We start from the raw sequence: 15,420 nt of genomic DNA on the forward strand, positions 1-15,420 counted from the left end.
AAAAAAATTTGTATGGAATCAGAAGAGACCCCGAATCGCTAAGGAAATGTTGAAAAACAAAAATAAAGCTGGCAGCATCACCTTACCTGATTTCAAGCTTTATGACAAAGCTGTGATCACCAAGACAGCATGGTACTGGCATAAAAACAGACACATAGACCAGTGGAACAGAGTACAGAGCCCTGATATGGACCCTCAACTCTATGGTCAATTAATCTTTGACAAAAGAGGAAAAAATAGACAGTGGAAAAAAGACAGTCTCTTCAATAAATGGTGCTGGGAAAACTGGACAGCTATATGTAGAAGCATGAAACTCGACCATTCTCTTACACCGTACACAAAGATCAACTCAAAATGGATAAAAGACCTCAACGTGAGACAGGAATCCAAAAGAATCTTAGAGGAGAACATAGGCAGAAATCTCTTTGATATCAGCCACAGCAACTTCTTTCAAGATACGTCTCCAAAGGCAAAGGAAACAAAAGCGAAAATAAACTTCTGGGACTTCATCAAAATCAAAAGCTTCTGCACAGCAAAGGAAACAGTCAAAAAAATAAAGAGGCAACCCACGGAATGGGAGAAGATATTTGCAAATGACAGTACAGACAAAAGGTTGATATCCAGGATCTATAATGAACTCCTCAAACTCAACCCACACGAAACAGACAAACACATCAAAAAATGGGCAGAAGATATGAACAGACACTTCTCCAATCAAGAAATACAAATGGCTATCAGACACATGAAAAAATGCTCATCATCATTAGCCCTCAGGGAGATTCAAATTAAAACCACATTGAGATATCACCTTACACCAGTTAGAATGGCCAAAATTAACAAAACAGGAAACAACATGTGTAGGATAGGATGTGGAGAAAGGGGAACCCTCTTACACTGTTGGTGGGAATGCAAGTTGGCGCAGCCTCTTTGGAGAACAGTGTGGAGATTCCTCAAGAAATTAAAAATAGAGCTTCCCTATGACCCTGCCATTGCACTCCTGGGTATTTACCCCAAAGACACAGATGTCGTGAAAAGAAGGGCCATCTGTACCCCAATGTTTATAGCAGCAATGGCCACAGTCACCAAACTATGGAAAGAACCAAGATGCCCTTCAACGGATGAATGGATAAGGAAGATGTGGTCCATATACACTATGGAGTATTATGCCTCCATCAGAAAGGATGAATACCCAAATTTTGTAGCAACATGGACGGGACTGGAAGAGATTATGCTGAGTGAAATAAGTCAAGCAGAGAGAGTCAATTATCATATGGTTTCACTTATTTGTGGAGCATAACAAATAGCATGGAGGACAAGGGGTGTTAGAGAGGAGTAGGGAATTTGGGTAAATTGGAAGGGGAGGTGAACCATGAGAGACTATGGACTCTGAAAAACAATCTGAGGGGTTTGAAGTGGCGGGGGGGGTGGGAGGTTGGGGTACCAGGTGGTGGATATTATAGAGGGCACGGCTTGCATGGAGCACTGGGTGTGGTGAAAAAATAATGAATACTGTTTTTCTGAAAATAAATAAATTGGGAAAAAACTGCATAAATAAGAGAAGAATGGGTTGATAGGAATGATTTCAACCTCTACCTCAAGAAGCTGTTACGAAGAGTATCCAATGGTGGGTGCTCCAGTGGCTGAGTTGGTTAAGTGTCTGACTCATAATTATGGCTCAGGTTATGACCTCAGGGTCTTGAGATCAAGCAAAGTAACAGGCTCTGCACTCAGCATAGAGTCTGCTTCAGGTCTTCTGCCTCTCCTTCTGCCCATCACTCAACTTGGGCAAGCTCTCTGTCTCTCTAGAATAAAGAAATGAAATCTTTTTTAAAATTTTAAAATTCTATTTATTTATTTATTATGAGAGAGAGATAGATATCACAAGTAGGCAGAGTGGCAGGCAGAGGTTGAGGGAAAGGGAGAAGGAGGCTCCCTGCTGAGCAGAAAGTGTAATGCTGGTCTGGATCCCAGAACCCTGGGACCATGAACAAAGCCCAAGGCAGACATTTAACAAACTGAGCCACCCATTTGCCCCTAAATAACATCTTTTTTAAAAAAGAATAACCAGGGGTGCCTGGGTGGCTCAGTGGGTTAAAGCCTCTACCTTCGGCTCAGGTGATGATCCCAGGGTCCTGGGATCGAGTCCCGCATCGGGCTCTCTGCTCTATGGGGAGCCTGCTTCCTCCTCTCTCTCTGCCTGCCTCTCTGCCTACTTGTGATCTCTGTCTGTGAAATAAATAAACAAAATATTAGAAAAGAAAAAGAATAACCAATAGGAAAAACATAGTGTCTTCATCAAATGATGTTTGGAAGCCTGGACAGCAGCATGCAAAGGAATGAAACTGACTATTTTCTTTCACCGTGTACAGAAAGAAAACAGGATTATAGGGGAAGGGAAGAACAAATAAAATGAAATGAAATCACTGAGGGAGAAACACCACAAAAGACCCTTAACCATAGCAAAGAAACTGTGGGTTGTAGGCGGGGATATGTAGGTGTAATGTATCTACGTGAGGGGCATTAAGGAGGACTCTTGATGTAAAGAGCACTGAAACTGATGAATCACTAAATTCTATCTCTGATCACCATGATACACTCTATGTTCATTAATTGCATTTAAGTAAAAAAAATACTGGAAGTCCTAGCCACTGCAATCAGATAACAAAAAGAAACAAGGGCATCCACATAGGCAAGGAAAGAGTCCAACGTTCACTGTTCACAGATGGCATGATACTCTTTATAGAAAACCCAAACGAATCCACCAAAATATTGCTGAAACTGTTATGTGCATTCAGTAAAGTCAAAGGATATAACGTCAAGGTACAGAAATGTTTTTCATTTCTATACACCAATCATGAAGCAATAGAAATAGAAATTAAGGAATCAATCCCATTTACACTTGCATCAAAAACCACATGATACAGTGGAAAAAAGACAGTCTCTTCAATAATGGTGCTGGGAAAACTGGGCAGCTATATGTAGAAGAATGAAACTTGACCATTCTCTTACACCATACACAAAGATAAACTCAAAATGGATAAAATACCTCAATATGAGACAGGAATCCATCAGAATCTTAGAGGAGCACATAGGCAGTAATCTCTTCGATATCAGCCACAGCAACTTCTTTCAAGATATGTCTCCAAAGGCAAAGGAAACAAAAGCAAAAATAAACTGCTGGGACTTCATCAAAATCAAAAGCTTCTGCACAGCAAAGGAAACAGTCAACAAAACAAAGAGGCAACCCACGGAATGGGAGAAGATATTTGCAAACGACAGTACAGACAAAAGGTTAATATCCAGGATCTATAAAGAACTCCTCAAACTCAACACACACAAAACAGACAATCATATCAACAAAATGGGCAGAAGATATGAACAGACACTTCTCCAATGAGGACATACAAATGGCTCTCAGACACATGAAAAAATGTTCATCATCACTAGCCATCAGGGAGATTCAAATTAAAACTACATTGAGATACCACTTTACACCAGTTAGAATAGCCAAAATTAACAAAACAGGAAACAACATGTGTTGGAGAGGATGTGAAGAAAGGGGAACCCTCTTCCACTGTTGGTGGGAATGCAAGTTGGCGCAGCCTCTTTGGAGAACAGTGTGGAGATTCCTCAAGAAATTAAAAATAGAGCTTCCCTATGACCCTGCCATTGCACTCCTGGGTATTTACCCCAAAGATACAGGTGTAGTGAAAAGAAGGGCCATCTGTATCCCAATGTTTATAGCATCAATGGCTGCAGTCACCAAACTGTGGAAAGAACCAAGATGCCCTTCAACGGACGAATGGATAAGGAAAATGTGGTCCATATACACTATGGAGTATTATGCCTCCATCAGAAAGGATGAATACCCTACTTTTGTAGCAACATGGACGGGACTGGAAGAGATTATGCTGAGTGAAATAAGTCAAGAAGAGAGATTCAATTATCATATGGTTTCACATATTTGTGGAGCATAACAAATAGCATGGAAGACATGGAGAGTTAGAGAGAAGGGAGTTGGGAGAAATTGGAAGGGGAGGTGAACCATGAGAGACTATGGACTCTGAAAAACATTCTGAGGGGTTTGAAGTGGCGGGGGGGGTGGGAGTTTGGGGTACCAGGTGGCGGGTATTATAGAGGGCACGGCTTGCATGGAGCACTGGGTGTGGTACAAAAAAAATGAATACTGTTATGTTGAAAATAAATTTTTTTTTTAGTTTTTTTGTTTAGTTTTTTTTAATTTCTTTATATGTTTTCTTTTTTTCCAATTTATTTATTTTCAGAAAAACAGTATTCATTATTTTTTCACCACACCCAGTGGTGAAAATACATTATATATAATGTATATACATTATATGTATACTATATGTATATGTATATATGTATACATATATACATGTATATGTATATATGTATATGTATAATACATTATATGTATACAAACAATACATTATATGTTAATGAAAAAAAGAATAGAGAGCATCAGGTAGCTAAGAAATCAAGTATACACCATGCATAAGATTTTATTTAAAAGTACAATGGAGTTTTCTAAAGGATGAGCTGCATGTATTTGTGCACCTCTAAGAAATCTGATAGTGATGACACCCATTCCCTATTAGGGCAACCTTCAAGTTATTTTGTCAAATTTTACTAGTTAGATTTTCAGTACAAAGTCCTTCTATGTAACTTAGGATAATGGAGTCATATATAGAACAGAGTACCAAAAGTAACAGTAAAACATTAGTGGATTAACAGACCAACTTGTGCCTTGATTTAATAAGGCTTTGACCCAATTTGTTTCTCTATCTAGCAGTGTATAAGTCTGGCCATCAGGATGTTCGGGTTTGAACTACTTGGGAAAATATCTTCATATGTAAACTCGGTTATTAATATATCATTAAGGTTATATATACATAAATAAATATATAATATTCAGGAAAAGACCCTCATACTTTTCACCATCAATGGATAACATACCTGCTTCCAGCCTTTTAATGGACTCTAAAAAGGGCAGATTTCTCACCTTGACATCAGGGTGATATCCAGTTACATGCCCAGCCTTTGCCTAAGGCAGCTTCTGGAGATCAGCTTTCAGGTCCGGTCCTTAAAACACAAAGGTATTCCTTTGAGGCACTAAATATGAACTATAAATAAAGCCTATAGGTTAGTGTGATTTAAAAAAATGTGATGGAAAAATGCATTTCACACCCTTATTTTCCTGTAGTATGATACGCTTTATTTCAAGAGACATTCCAAAGATCAAGCCCACTGCACTTCATTTCCTTTCTTATACCATAGTGTTCTAAGAACAGAGAGCATCAACTAGCAGAGAAATCAAGTCTACACCATGCGTAAGACTTTTTATTTAAATGTACAATGGAGTTTTCTGAAGGATGAGCTGCGTTTATTTGTGGGCCTCTAACAAATCCCATCCTGGTGACACCCATTCCCTACTAGGGCAACCTGCAAGTTATTCTGTCAAATTTTAGTAGTTAGAGTTCAGGACGAAGTCCCTCTGTGTAACTTTGGATAAAGGAGTCATGTATAGAACAGAGTTCCAAAAGTAACAGCAAAACATTAGTGATTAACAGTCCACCTTGTGTCTTACAGTGGGAAAAAAGGAGAGTGTAAAGAAATTAATGGACTTTGTTGTCAGTCGTGCTGTGGAAACCTCTGAACAGCAAATTCCTGTAATAATCTATGGCCTGAAGGTGTCATTAATTCACAACAAGTATTTGATGAAAATGCCCTATTTGGAAGACATTCATTTCTTGTTTCATGATATTTTAAGATACTTTTGATTTTCCTATTCCTAAAAGCATTTTACACACCTTTGAAAGCCGCTTAAAAGTCATACCAATACAGTGACCCTACAGCCAGTTTCCTGAATTACACAGCTCTTACAAAACGTACCATATCAAATAATGAATCAGACAGTGTCGACCATTCATTGAGCTCTTTCCTGGAGCCCCTGTCCTGCTCCACTGAACTGGATTGATTCCTGTGCAGCAATAAGCTACGTTACTGTACAGACACATTTGAGTAGTAAGCATTCTAGAGAACCACGCTCCCCTGTTCGTACAGCAACACAGACAGTAGGAAGAACACAAACCTCCTTAAATTATTTTTTTCAAATTTTATTTATTTATTTGACAGACAGAGATCACAAGCAGGCAGAGAGGCAGGCAGAGAGAGAGACAGAGAGGAAGCAGGCTCCCTGCTGAGCAGAGAGCCCAATGCAGGTCTTGATCCCAGGAGCCCGGGACTCTGACCCTAGCCAAAGGCAGAGGCTTAAACCACTGAGCCACCCACGCGCCCCTTTAAATTTTTATTTTAAGTAACCTCTGCTCTCAGTATGGGCCTTGAACACTCCACCCCAACATCAAGAGTCACATGCTCTACCAGCTGAGCCAGTCAGGTCCCCCAGAACACAAACCTTGTTATGAAATATGAATTGCATCTCCATGTGTCAAGCAGTCTTTGGCAAACCACAATCCCAGAGCCTTAGTTTTCTCATCTCTAAAATGGGGCTCCCATCCCTAGGAAAATCGGTCTTATTGCACATGTTGTAGGGTATGCTGACTTGACACTCTGCCAGTGCTGCTGAGAACTGCTTGTGCTTTCCATGAAATGAGTGAAAAGGCCCCACAAAAACGTGCTAAGAAGAACAAATTGAACTAGGGAGATGATGTATAGTATTGAAGTTAACCTCCAACTTAGTAAAAAGACTGCATTTTCAGGCACACCGATTGATTCCTGAGGGAAAAGGGGAAAGTCATTATGGTGAAGGACTACATGAAGTTGCACACTGTACACTCTTCACATTTTCAACCCATCTTCAGGAAATGACTGAGATTCTCTTCGCATGTTTTCTTTCCTCTTGTCATGGTTTGTCATAATGCACAATGCACACATACATCCCCCCTGCCCCCCCACTGTCGTTCTCCTTCCCTTTCCCTTCACCTTGAGCCCAGGTGCTCCTTCCACGTCCTTCCCTGGCTCAAGTTTCATATCTCAGCTCTCAGGTGGTGCCTCCTTTTGTTTTGGTTTCTCATCCCTGGATTACTGCACCTAGGGGTGTGTGTGTGTATGTGGGCCAATAAAAAGTTGTGTGGTTAATACATGCTAACTATAAATAAACATAAGACATTTGGGTATCAAACAATGAATAAGCATAAAGACACTCCCACTTCATGATTCTATGTGCTTATTCCTAAAAGTGACTCACCCACAGAGCGGCTGCTGCAACAAGAGGTAGCCACCAACACTTTGGAGTCTACTGTAAACTCTGCTGGGATGGATATGCACAATCGGTGCTTAATAAGCAAAGAAGACACAGACTGTATTTCCACAGGCACCAGAAATTTGGAATCCTCCTGGTTCACTGTTTCCCTCCCTTTATCAGCAGAGAAGCTTTCCTCACTGTATCTGTATTCTGTTGGTAGCTCAACAAAAGGCCCAGAGCAATAAATGTATGGTAGTCCTAATCATCCAATATGGAAGTAAGTACTCACACCCACATGCTGCTTAGACCCTTGGTCATCTTTTCTATGTTTAGATTTGGATCTTGATCTGACTTGGCCACATAGTTCACACTGAATGTGGATATTTATATTTGTTAAATGTACTCTAATGGAGAGGTATACTACTTCCAAGGCCATGGGTTTAATTGTTTCTTACTTTGAAAATATGTTGAAAGCCAACCTAGTATCAGTATAGTGTACACCCTATGTTCACACCAAACACATGGGCTGCAAGATCATTTACTTCAGGCTGGCCCTGAAATCACCTTAGGCACAGGCTACAACACAAGGCTTCGTCTCCCAGCTAGATTCCCCAGTACAAAAGGCATTTGAGAAAATAGTACTGGACATTTAAACCTGACTCACTATTGCTATGGTCACATTTCCCTTTACAAGTCTCATTTTACTACCTTTAATAATGTTTTGTTGGAATGCAGAGAAAGAAACAATCCTTTGCATACTGCCTATGGCTGTCCCTGCACTACAAGTGTTCAGGTATCTAGTCAAAACAGACTAAAGGGCTAGCTGCTGTCTTGACACTGCACACTGCACTACAAATCTCAGGGACTCAGTTACAAGCCCCCAGGGTTCTCCTCTTTCTGGTCTTTTCTATACCGCCTAGTCTACCCTCTGCCCAGGGTCCCACAGAGGATCCTGGCCTCTGTGCTCTTCGTACAGTTGCAGGTGCTCGCAGACTCAGACACCTCAACTAACACCCGCCACCAGTCCTCGCCCCGCCTTCACCTCCCCACCTCAGCCCACCAACCTAGCTTGATTATCCGCACCACGAGGCAAAGCATAACGGCAGCCACAATGTCTGTGAGGAGAAGGGCTGTAGCTCCTTGGCACTTCCACCTAGAACGCCACAGCTCTACTGTCCCCACCTACCCGAGGCCCACTGGCTCCCTCTCCATCCTCGTTCACATATAAACTCCTGGAAGGACTGACGTGGGGACTTAACAGTTAAATTCATGTAGCGAGAATACTCACAGCACAGAGAACACGACTGCCTCCATCAAACTCAGCTCTGCTCGCAAAAAATGGGCAGCAATGCGCATGCCCAGCAATAGTTGCGCACAGCATTGAGCATGGGCACTCTTTGCTCACAGCAATGAGCATGCGCAGAGAGTCGGGGGCGTGCAGGGTGGGTTGAGCTTTTCCTGCCTGTGCTGCTGCAGACACTTGTAACCATGGGGTCCACTGAGGAGAAGGAAAGAGGGTTGAGCAGTCTCTTTTTCAAACCACCCAATCTCTCCTATGCATCTAGATACTCTGGGGACAGAGTATCTAGCCCCAGCTTACCCTGAGTGGACAGGTGTCTCAGAAAAAGCACTGAGCCGGAAATCTACAGGCTTCAATAAATCATTTCCTTCTTCGCTTTGGGTGTTGTGTCACAGTTGAACGAACTGGCTCACCCCTGTATGATAAATTCATTAACACCTGTTCTCTTTACGATTTTGTTTGCAATAGAGCACATTGTCATCTCTGCACTGGTGGCTCTTTTCTCCCCCTGGAACTGTATTCATTTGGTCCGTGTATGCTTCAGAAATATCCACATATTGGTCCTGGTAAGATTTAGGCTCAGTCCATGGTCACATGGCATGCAGTAGTAGTGCCTATCCTCCTCAAATTCTGTACTTCCCAGATTACAGCCAGGCCACTTCTAAGCAAAGCTGGCTTAATCTCATAAAGGGAGAGCACTGCCCAGACAGAGCCTTAACAGATTTTTGGAGGTGGCAGGACAGGAGAGGTATTTATATTTCAGAGTTGGAAGTCAGGTATGCAGCAGATCTTTCAATGTTGGAGGAGGGTGTGACTAAGACTGGGTGAGGATCTTGATAGAATGGTTTAAGACACGAGTGAAAATCCTTCGTAAACACTTTAAGTTATTTATTTGAGAAAGAGAAAAAGAGTACAAGCAGGGGGAGAGGCAGAGGGAGAGGGAGAAGCGACTCCCCACTGTGCTGGGAGCCTGACCTGAGGCTGTATCCCTGACCTGGAGATCATGACCTGACCTTAAGGCAGACCCTTAACCATCTGAGCCACCCAGGTGCCCCATAAGGCAAGAATTTTAAGACCGAAAGTTCAATGTTGCAGTGGAAAAATGTCCTTTCACATTACTGATTGATGAGGTAAGGGGTTTTTCAAGTAGTTTCGAGAATGAAAAAGAAAGCTATTAGCGATTCTTCTGTTCTTAGGCAAGGCCTTGCTGCATTACTGAATTTATGTTGATGTAGAGAGCAAAATGGAGTCTCTCATGTGAAGCAGGAGCCCTGTGTCAAGCCCTTCCATGAAAACCACCATACTCAGCCAATGGCAAGCTGGAGAAATGCCTCCCAGCTTCCTCTTCTCCCCTGTAAAAGCAAGACTCTCTCCTATGTTCTCTACCTCTTACTTAGGTGTTCCCTGGCTTCCTTGTCCAGAACTGCAAGTTCCCTGCTTTGTCCTGACTGAGGTCACCTTGCAGGTTAAAAAAAAGCTGGTTCTTTTGTTTCTTAAGGTCTACATACACTCCTTAAAATCGAGACTCTAAATCATTCTTCTAGTCTTCCCAAAGAGACTTTTTACTAGCGTGACTATACATTGGGAAAAAGGAAATAATCACAACTTTTAGGGACTATCGGACACAGGTTCTGAAGTGCCACTTGACTCCAGGAGAAGTAAAGTGCTTCTGTGGTTCTCCAGGCAGAGCAGGGGCTCACTGAGGTCAGGTGACCTAGAGGGTTCTGGCTCAGTTCCATTAAACAGCAGGCCCAGTGAGCTCCTGAACGCATCTTGTGTATATTTTCCCAGTCTGGAATTCACAATTGGAATAAGCATGCTCAGCTCTTGGTTTGTAATTGATTTCCTGACCTGTAGAGTGAGACCTATTATGGTGGGAAAGGCTGAATGGAAGCCATTATATCTGGTTCTCCCTAGGAATAGAGTAAAACTAAAGTAGTGTTTCATCCCAGGGGGGATTAGAGAGATGAATGCCTCCATCAAGGACCTGAAAAATGCAGGTTTGGTGACTTTTCCCATATCCTGGTACTGGTCTTCTACTTGGCCTCCACCGAAGACAGATGGATCTTGAAGAATGACAGTGTGTTGCTGTAAACTTGGGCGGGTACTGAACCCAATTTTAGCTGTTGTACCAGATGTGGTTTCATTGCTCAAGCAGATTCACACATGGCCTGGTCCCTGGTTGGCAGCTATTGATCTGGAAAAGGCTTTGTCTCCGCTTCTGTCCATAAGTCCCACCAGACACAGTGGGCTTCCAGCTGCCAAGACTCACGATACACCCTCAAAGGCTTAACTCATGCTGTATCATTGCCTGCCCTCCTGTCATCATTTAGTTCACCGGTACTTGATTGCCTTTCTCTTCCCCAGTATAGCACACTGGTTCATTATGCCGATGATATGATGGTACTTGGCCTGGTAAGTGAGATGTCCTCAGTCACTCCAGAATCTTGGATAAGCTATTTGTGTGTCAGGGGCTGTGAATTCAATCTGACAAAACTTCAGAGGTTTTCTACTTCTGGGAACTTTGTAGTGTGCAGGAAACGTGCCATCCCTTCCAAGCTGAAGAAGAAATTGCTACAATGAGTTCTCCTAAGGCGAGCCAGAAGGACGATGCCTAGCAGGCATCGTGGACTTTTGCAGACATCCTATTCCTTGCTTGGGTATGTTACTCCTTCCCATTTACCGAGTGACCCAAAAGGCTGCTAGGTTCCGTTGGGGCCAGAACAGGAGAAGGTTCTGCAGCTGATTCAGGCTTGCATACAATCAGCTCTGCCACTTGGGCCACATGATCCTGCAGATCCAATGGTATCTGAAGTGGAAGTGGCAGGTAGGGATGCCGTTTGAAGCCCTTGCACGCAGGCTCCTCTAGGGCGATCACAGTGCAGGCCCTTGAGCTTTTGGATCAAGGCCCTGCAGCATTCTGATAACTGCTCTTCTTTGGAGAAGCTGCTCTAGGCCTGCCATTGGGCCTTTATAGAGACTGAAAACTTGACCATAGGCCACCCAGCTACCACACAACCTGAGCTGTCCATCATGAACTGGGTGTCATCTGGCTGACTGATCCATAAACTCGGGTGTGCACAGCAACATACCCTCATCAAATGGAAGTGGTTTATATGCGGGAGTCAGAGCACAGTTTTGGTCGATGAAAGGGTTGGAGGGGTTACTGGTCTTTGGAAGCTGAGCACGGGATTCAAACCTTTCCTTGCAGAGATTTAAATCATCTGGATTCCTAGGCATGTAACTCCCCTGTACATTGAGGGAAGCTGGCATATTCCTTTGTCTGGATGGAAACGTAGAGAGAACACACGACTGTTTTGCAAAACACCTCAGTGAAATCAATTCTTTTTGGGCCTTGTGTCTGATATGACACACACATCGGAAGATGTTTGTCATTGTGCAGGCCTGGCGGAAACACAATGAGGGAAATGAAAGTATACCTACCCTATAGATTTTCTTGAGGCTGTACTGTCAGCCGATGGGGAAAATTAAGGGTGAGATATTCTTAGTAACCTTCTGTCATCAGTGAGTTAGCAAAGCCAGCCACGCTCATTGCCTTAGTGCACTGAAGTTTTGTTTCCATGTTTCTTTCCCTCCCCAGACTCTTAACTCCTTCCTGGAGGGTTGGAAACACACAGCTCCTCCTGGTGTCCTCAGGACAGAGTAGAGGACCTGATGCATGGCAGGAGGCCAGTCCACCTTTGTGGAATTAAAGTAAAGTCTCAAAAGTGAGATGACCAAACCCTGTGTCATAATAGTGAGCCGAATGGTCGACAGTCTGCAGAGGATGAGAGGGAAATGCCACTGGTCACTGTGTCTTAGGACCCATGCGACGGGGTGAGACCAGCCCACACTGTGGTATTATCGATCTCAGGCATGCCCTTTAAGTCTTGGAGTGATCCGGTATATTACTCAGGATTCTCCAGAGAAGGGTCACCAAGAGGAGTTGAATATCATTATGAATATGTGTGTGTGTGTGTGTGTGTGTGTGCACGTGCGCGCTTCTGCATCCGTATATGTGTGTTAATATATGTATATTTAAAATTGGGATTTAGGGGCGCCTGGGTGGCTCAGTGGGTTAAGCCTCTGCCTTCGGCTCAGGTCATGGTCTCAGGGTCCTGGGTTCAAGCCCTGCATTGAGCTCTCTGCTCAGCAGGGAGGTGTTTCCCCTTCACTCTGCCTGACTCTCTGCCTACTTGTGATCTCTCCCTCTGTCAAATAAATAAATAAAATCTTAAAAAAATAAAATTGGGGTTTAGGGATGCCTGGGTAGCTCAGTTGGTTAAGCCACTGCCTTTGGCTCAGGTCATGATCCTATGTCCTGGGATGGAGTCCTGCATCGGGCTCCTTGCTCAGTGGGGAGCCTGCTTCTCCCTCCGCCTCTGCCTGCTTGTGTTCTCTCTCTCGCTCTCTGACAAATAAATAAATAAATAAAATCTTTTTAAAAATAAAATTGGGATTTAAAAGAGAAATTTCTGAGCGAAATAAGTCAAGCAGAGAGAGTCAATTATCACATGGTCTCACTTATTTGTGAATAACAAATAGCATGGAGGACATGGGGAGTTAGAGAGGAGAAGGGAGTTGGGGGAAATTGGAAGGGGAGGTGAACCATGAGACACTATGGACTCTGAAAAACAATCTGAGGGGTTTGAAGTGGCGGGGAGGTGGGAGGTTGGGGGAACCAGGTGGTGGGTATTAGAGAGGGCACAGATTGCATGGAGCACTGGGTGTGATGCAAAAATAATGAATACTGTGATGCTGAAAATAAATAAAAAATAAATTAAAAAATAAAAATAAAAGGGAAATTTCTAAAATGACTTGAGCAAGTGAATTTCCTCTGAAAAGTAGTTTCATGTCAACATCAGAATTCAGTGTGAACAGTTATCTGTGTAGTACAGCCTAACCAAATAGCTAAAAGTAACCATCCCAGGCAGCTAAACAAATCCCATTAATTATGAAAAACTATCTTAGAAATGTAGGTACATTTGTCTGTAAGTTTCTGCATGAACCTTTTTAAGCGGACCTATCTCCCATTGGGGCAGAGCATACTCTGGTGAGGACATGGATGCTGACAGGAAAGGTTTCAGGATGGACAGTATTGGGCTGGTCAGGGCAAACACACAGGACACAGGTGGTACTCCTGAAGCAGTGTTTACAATTGATAGGGAGCCAAGAGCTGGGCATACGTGAAGCAGGCAACACAGGTTACTGGGGCCCTCGTGTGGCCTCCAGCCATGGGACCTGCCCCTCCTGGACTCCTTGCCAAGTTGGAATATTCCTCGGAGCCCTTGGTTTCAGAGGGGCTGTGGGAAGAAGTCAGTTTCCAGCAGTTTGATCTGTCCATGACACTAGCCCCTCTACTTCGTGAGTGGGGAAGGCATGTGAACGTGCTTTGTGTGCAAGTCTGGGTGCTGGGGCCATGCCTCTTGTCCCATAGTCAGAACTCTGTCAGATGGGACTAGAGACTCAGCATTCTGTTTGCACTCCAAGTACTCACAGCACATTGGAAAGGCTACACTGCGAATATGTCTTCAGGAAGAGAGGTTTCCAAGAATCATTCGGGAAACCAGAGGTTATAATGTCCTTGTTTTCTGCCGTTGCTTCTCCCCAGCTGCCATGCTTTATGTTTGCTTTATTGTTAGAAAATCGGTGTGTCTTCTCCTGAAATCAATATTCAACATCTCTTCAAGTATCTCCTACATTTTGAAGGAAAGAGTTGTGGAAAAGAGGACAAAAATGTTTTCCTAAAATTCTTTTTCTATAATTCAACTAGAAAGGCCTATCATGTTCTGGGATGGATAAAGATAAAAATCCACATTGGAACGAGTTACATAACTTCATGACCCTCTTGTCTCTTGCATTTACTTAGTGATTAGGCTGTAAAAGATGAATCCATTGCTGGAAACATGTGCCTTGAATAAACAAGCTTCCTTTATAAGGTGTGTACACCAAAAAAAAAAAAAAAAAGGTGAGGGAAGTAGTGTCAGGCTAATCAGTCCATTGTTGCATACTTCTATTACTCTAGAAAGTGGAAAGAGCAGTGCGATATCCCGATCTGTCACGAGTGGATGGAGGGTCATCCACACAGTGATGTGTCCCCCCTCATCTTGTAGTTGTGGCCGGAACCAAAAATTAGGAATGTAACTAGCCTCTGCCTCAGAAATGTAGGCCTAATGTAAAGGTCGGTTTTAGGTGGTCCCCTCAGAGAACCAGCCCTTTTCCTGGTGCAGTGACTTGGACAATCCAAGCAGCTTCCATGATGTACCCCCAGTTCTTGGGGTCAGGCATGGATGTCTTCAATCCGCAACCGACCCAGAGCCTCAGTCCTGTTCACTCAGCCTGTGCCTGCTTTCAGTGTAGCATTGCTCCTTCTGAGACTGAGAGCGCCCACAGCAGGCACATGAGGCTTCAGCACAGAGTCACATCAGGGAATTAGGATCTCTGCACATAGGGCTCCAAAGAAGCCAGAGGTTTTTCTTTGGCAGCAGCAGCAGGGCAAAAAAGTCTTCAAGATGGACAACCCTGCCTCAAGTCCAAGAAACAAGCAAGGCAATCCTGAGCCCCATGTATCTTCTCACTTGTGAAATCCAATCGCCCCCACTCGACAATATGCACACCTGGCTGACAAATCGTGACTTTGTATGCATGAGATATCTGATCTTACAAGAGTTCATGAGCAACTCACAACTGCTTTTAAAACCCCACATTTTAACACCAATTTATTTATCCAATATAAATTTATATATCCAATATAAAAGGGTGTATATTGCCATCCTTTTATATTGTTTCCCATTTTAAGGTGGCAATAATCTGAGTAAAACCCAGCAGTTATAGGGACATGTTTCCCTCTTCAGCAAAGCTGTGATTTGGGAAGTACAGAATTTGAGGAGCATAG

At 43.2% G+C, this 15,420-nt stretch overlaps 1 protein-coding gene across 1 annotated transcript in view; it reads right to left on the minus strand.

Annotated features, from left to right (window-relative positions):
* PAGE3 (PAGE family member 3) overlaps positions 1–8,550 on the minus strand; it is a 49,177-nt gene extending 40,627 nt beyond the window's left edge. Inside the window, exons 1-2 of the mRNA XM_044235513.1 lie at positions 8,514–8,550; positions 5,024–5,103 (exon numbers count right to left, since the gene is read on the minus strand). Coding sequence (XP_044091448.1) covers positions 5,024–5,031 — 8 coding nt within the window. The 5' untranslated portion in view covers positions 5,032–5,103; positions 8,514–8,550. The remainder of the gene's footprint in view (positions 1–5,023; positions 5,104–8,513) is intronic.
* Between the last annotated feature and the right edge of the window lie 6,870 nt (positions 8,551–15,420).

The sequence above is a fragment of the Neovison vison genome, chromosome X (genome assembly GCF_020171115.1).
Source record: "Neovison vison isolate M4711 chromosome X, ASM_NN_V1, whole genome shotgun sequence".
Lineage (NCBI taxonomy): Eukaryota > Metazoa > Chordata > Mammalia > Carnivora > Mustelidae > Neogale > Neogale vison.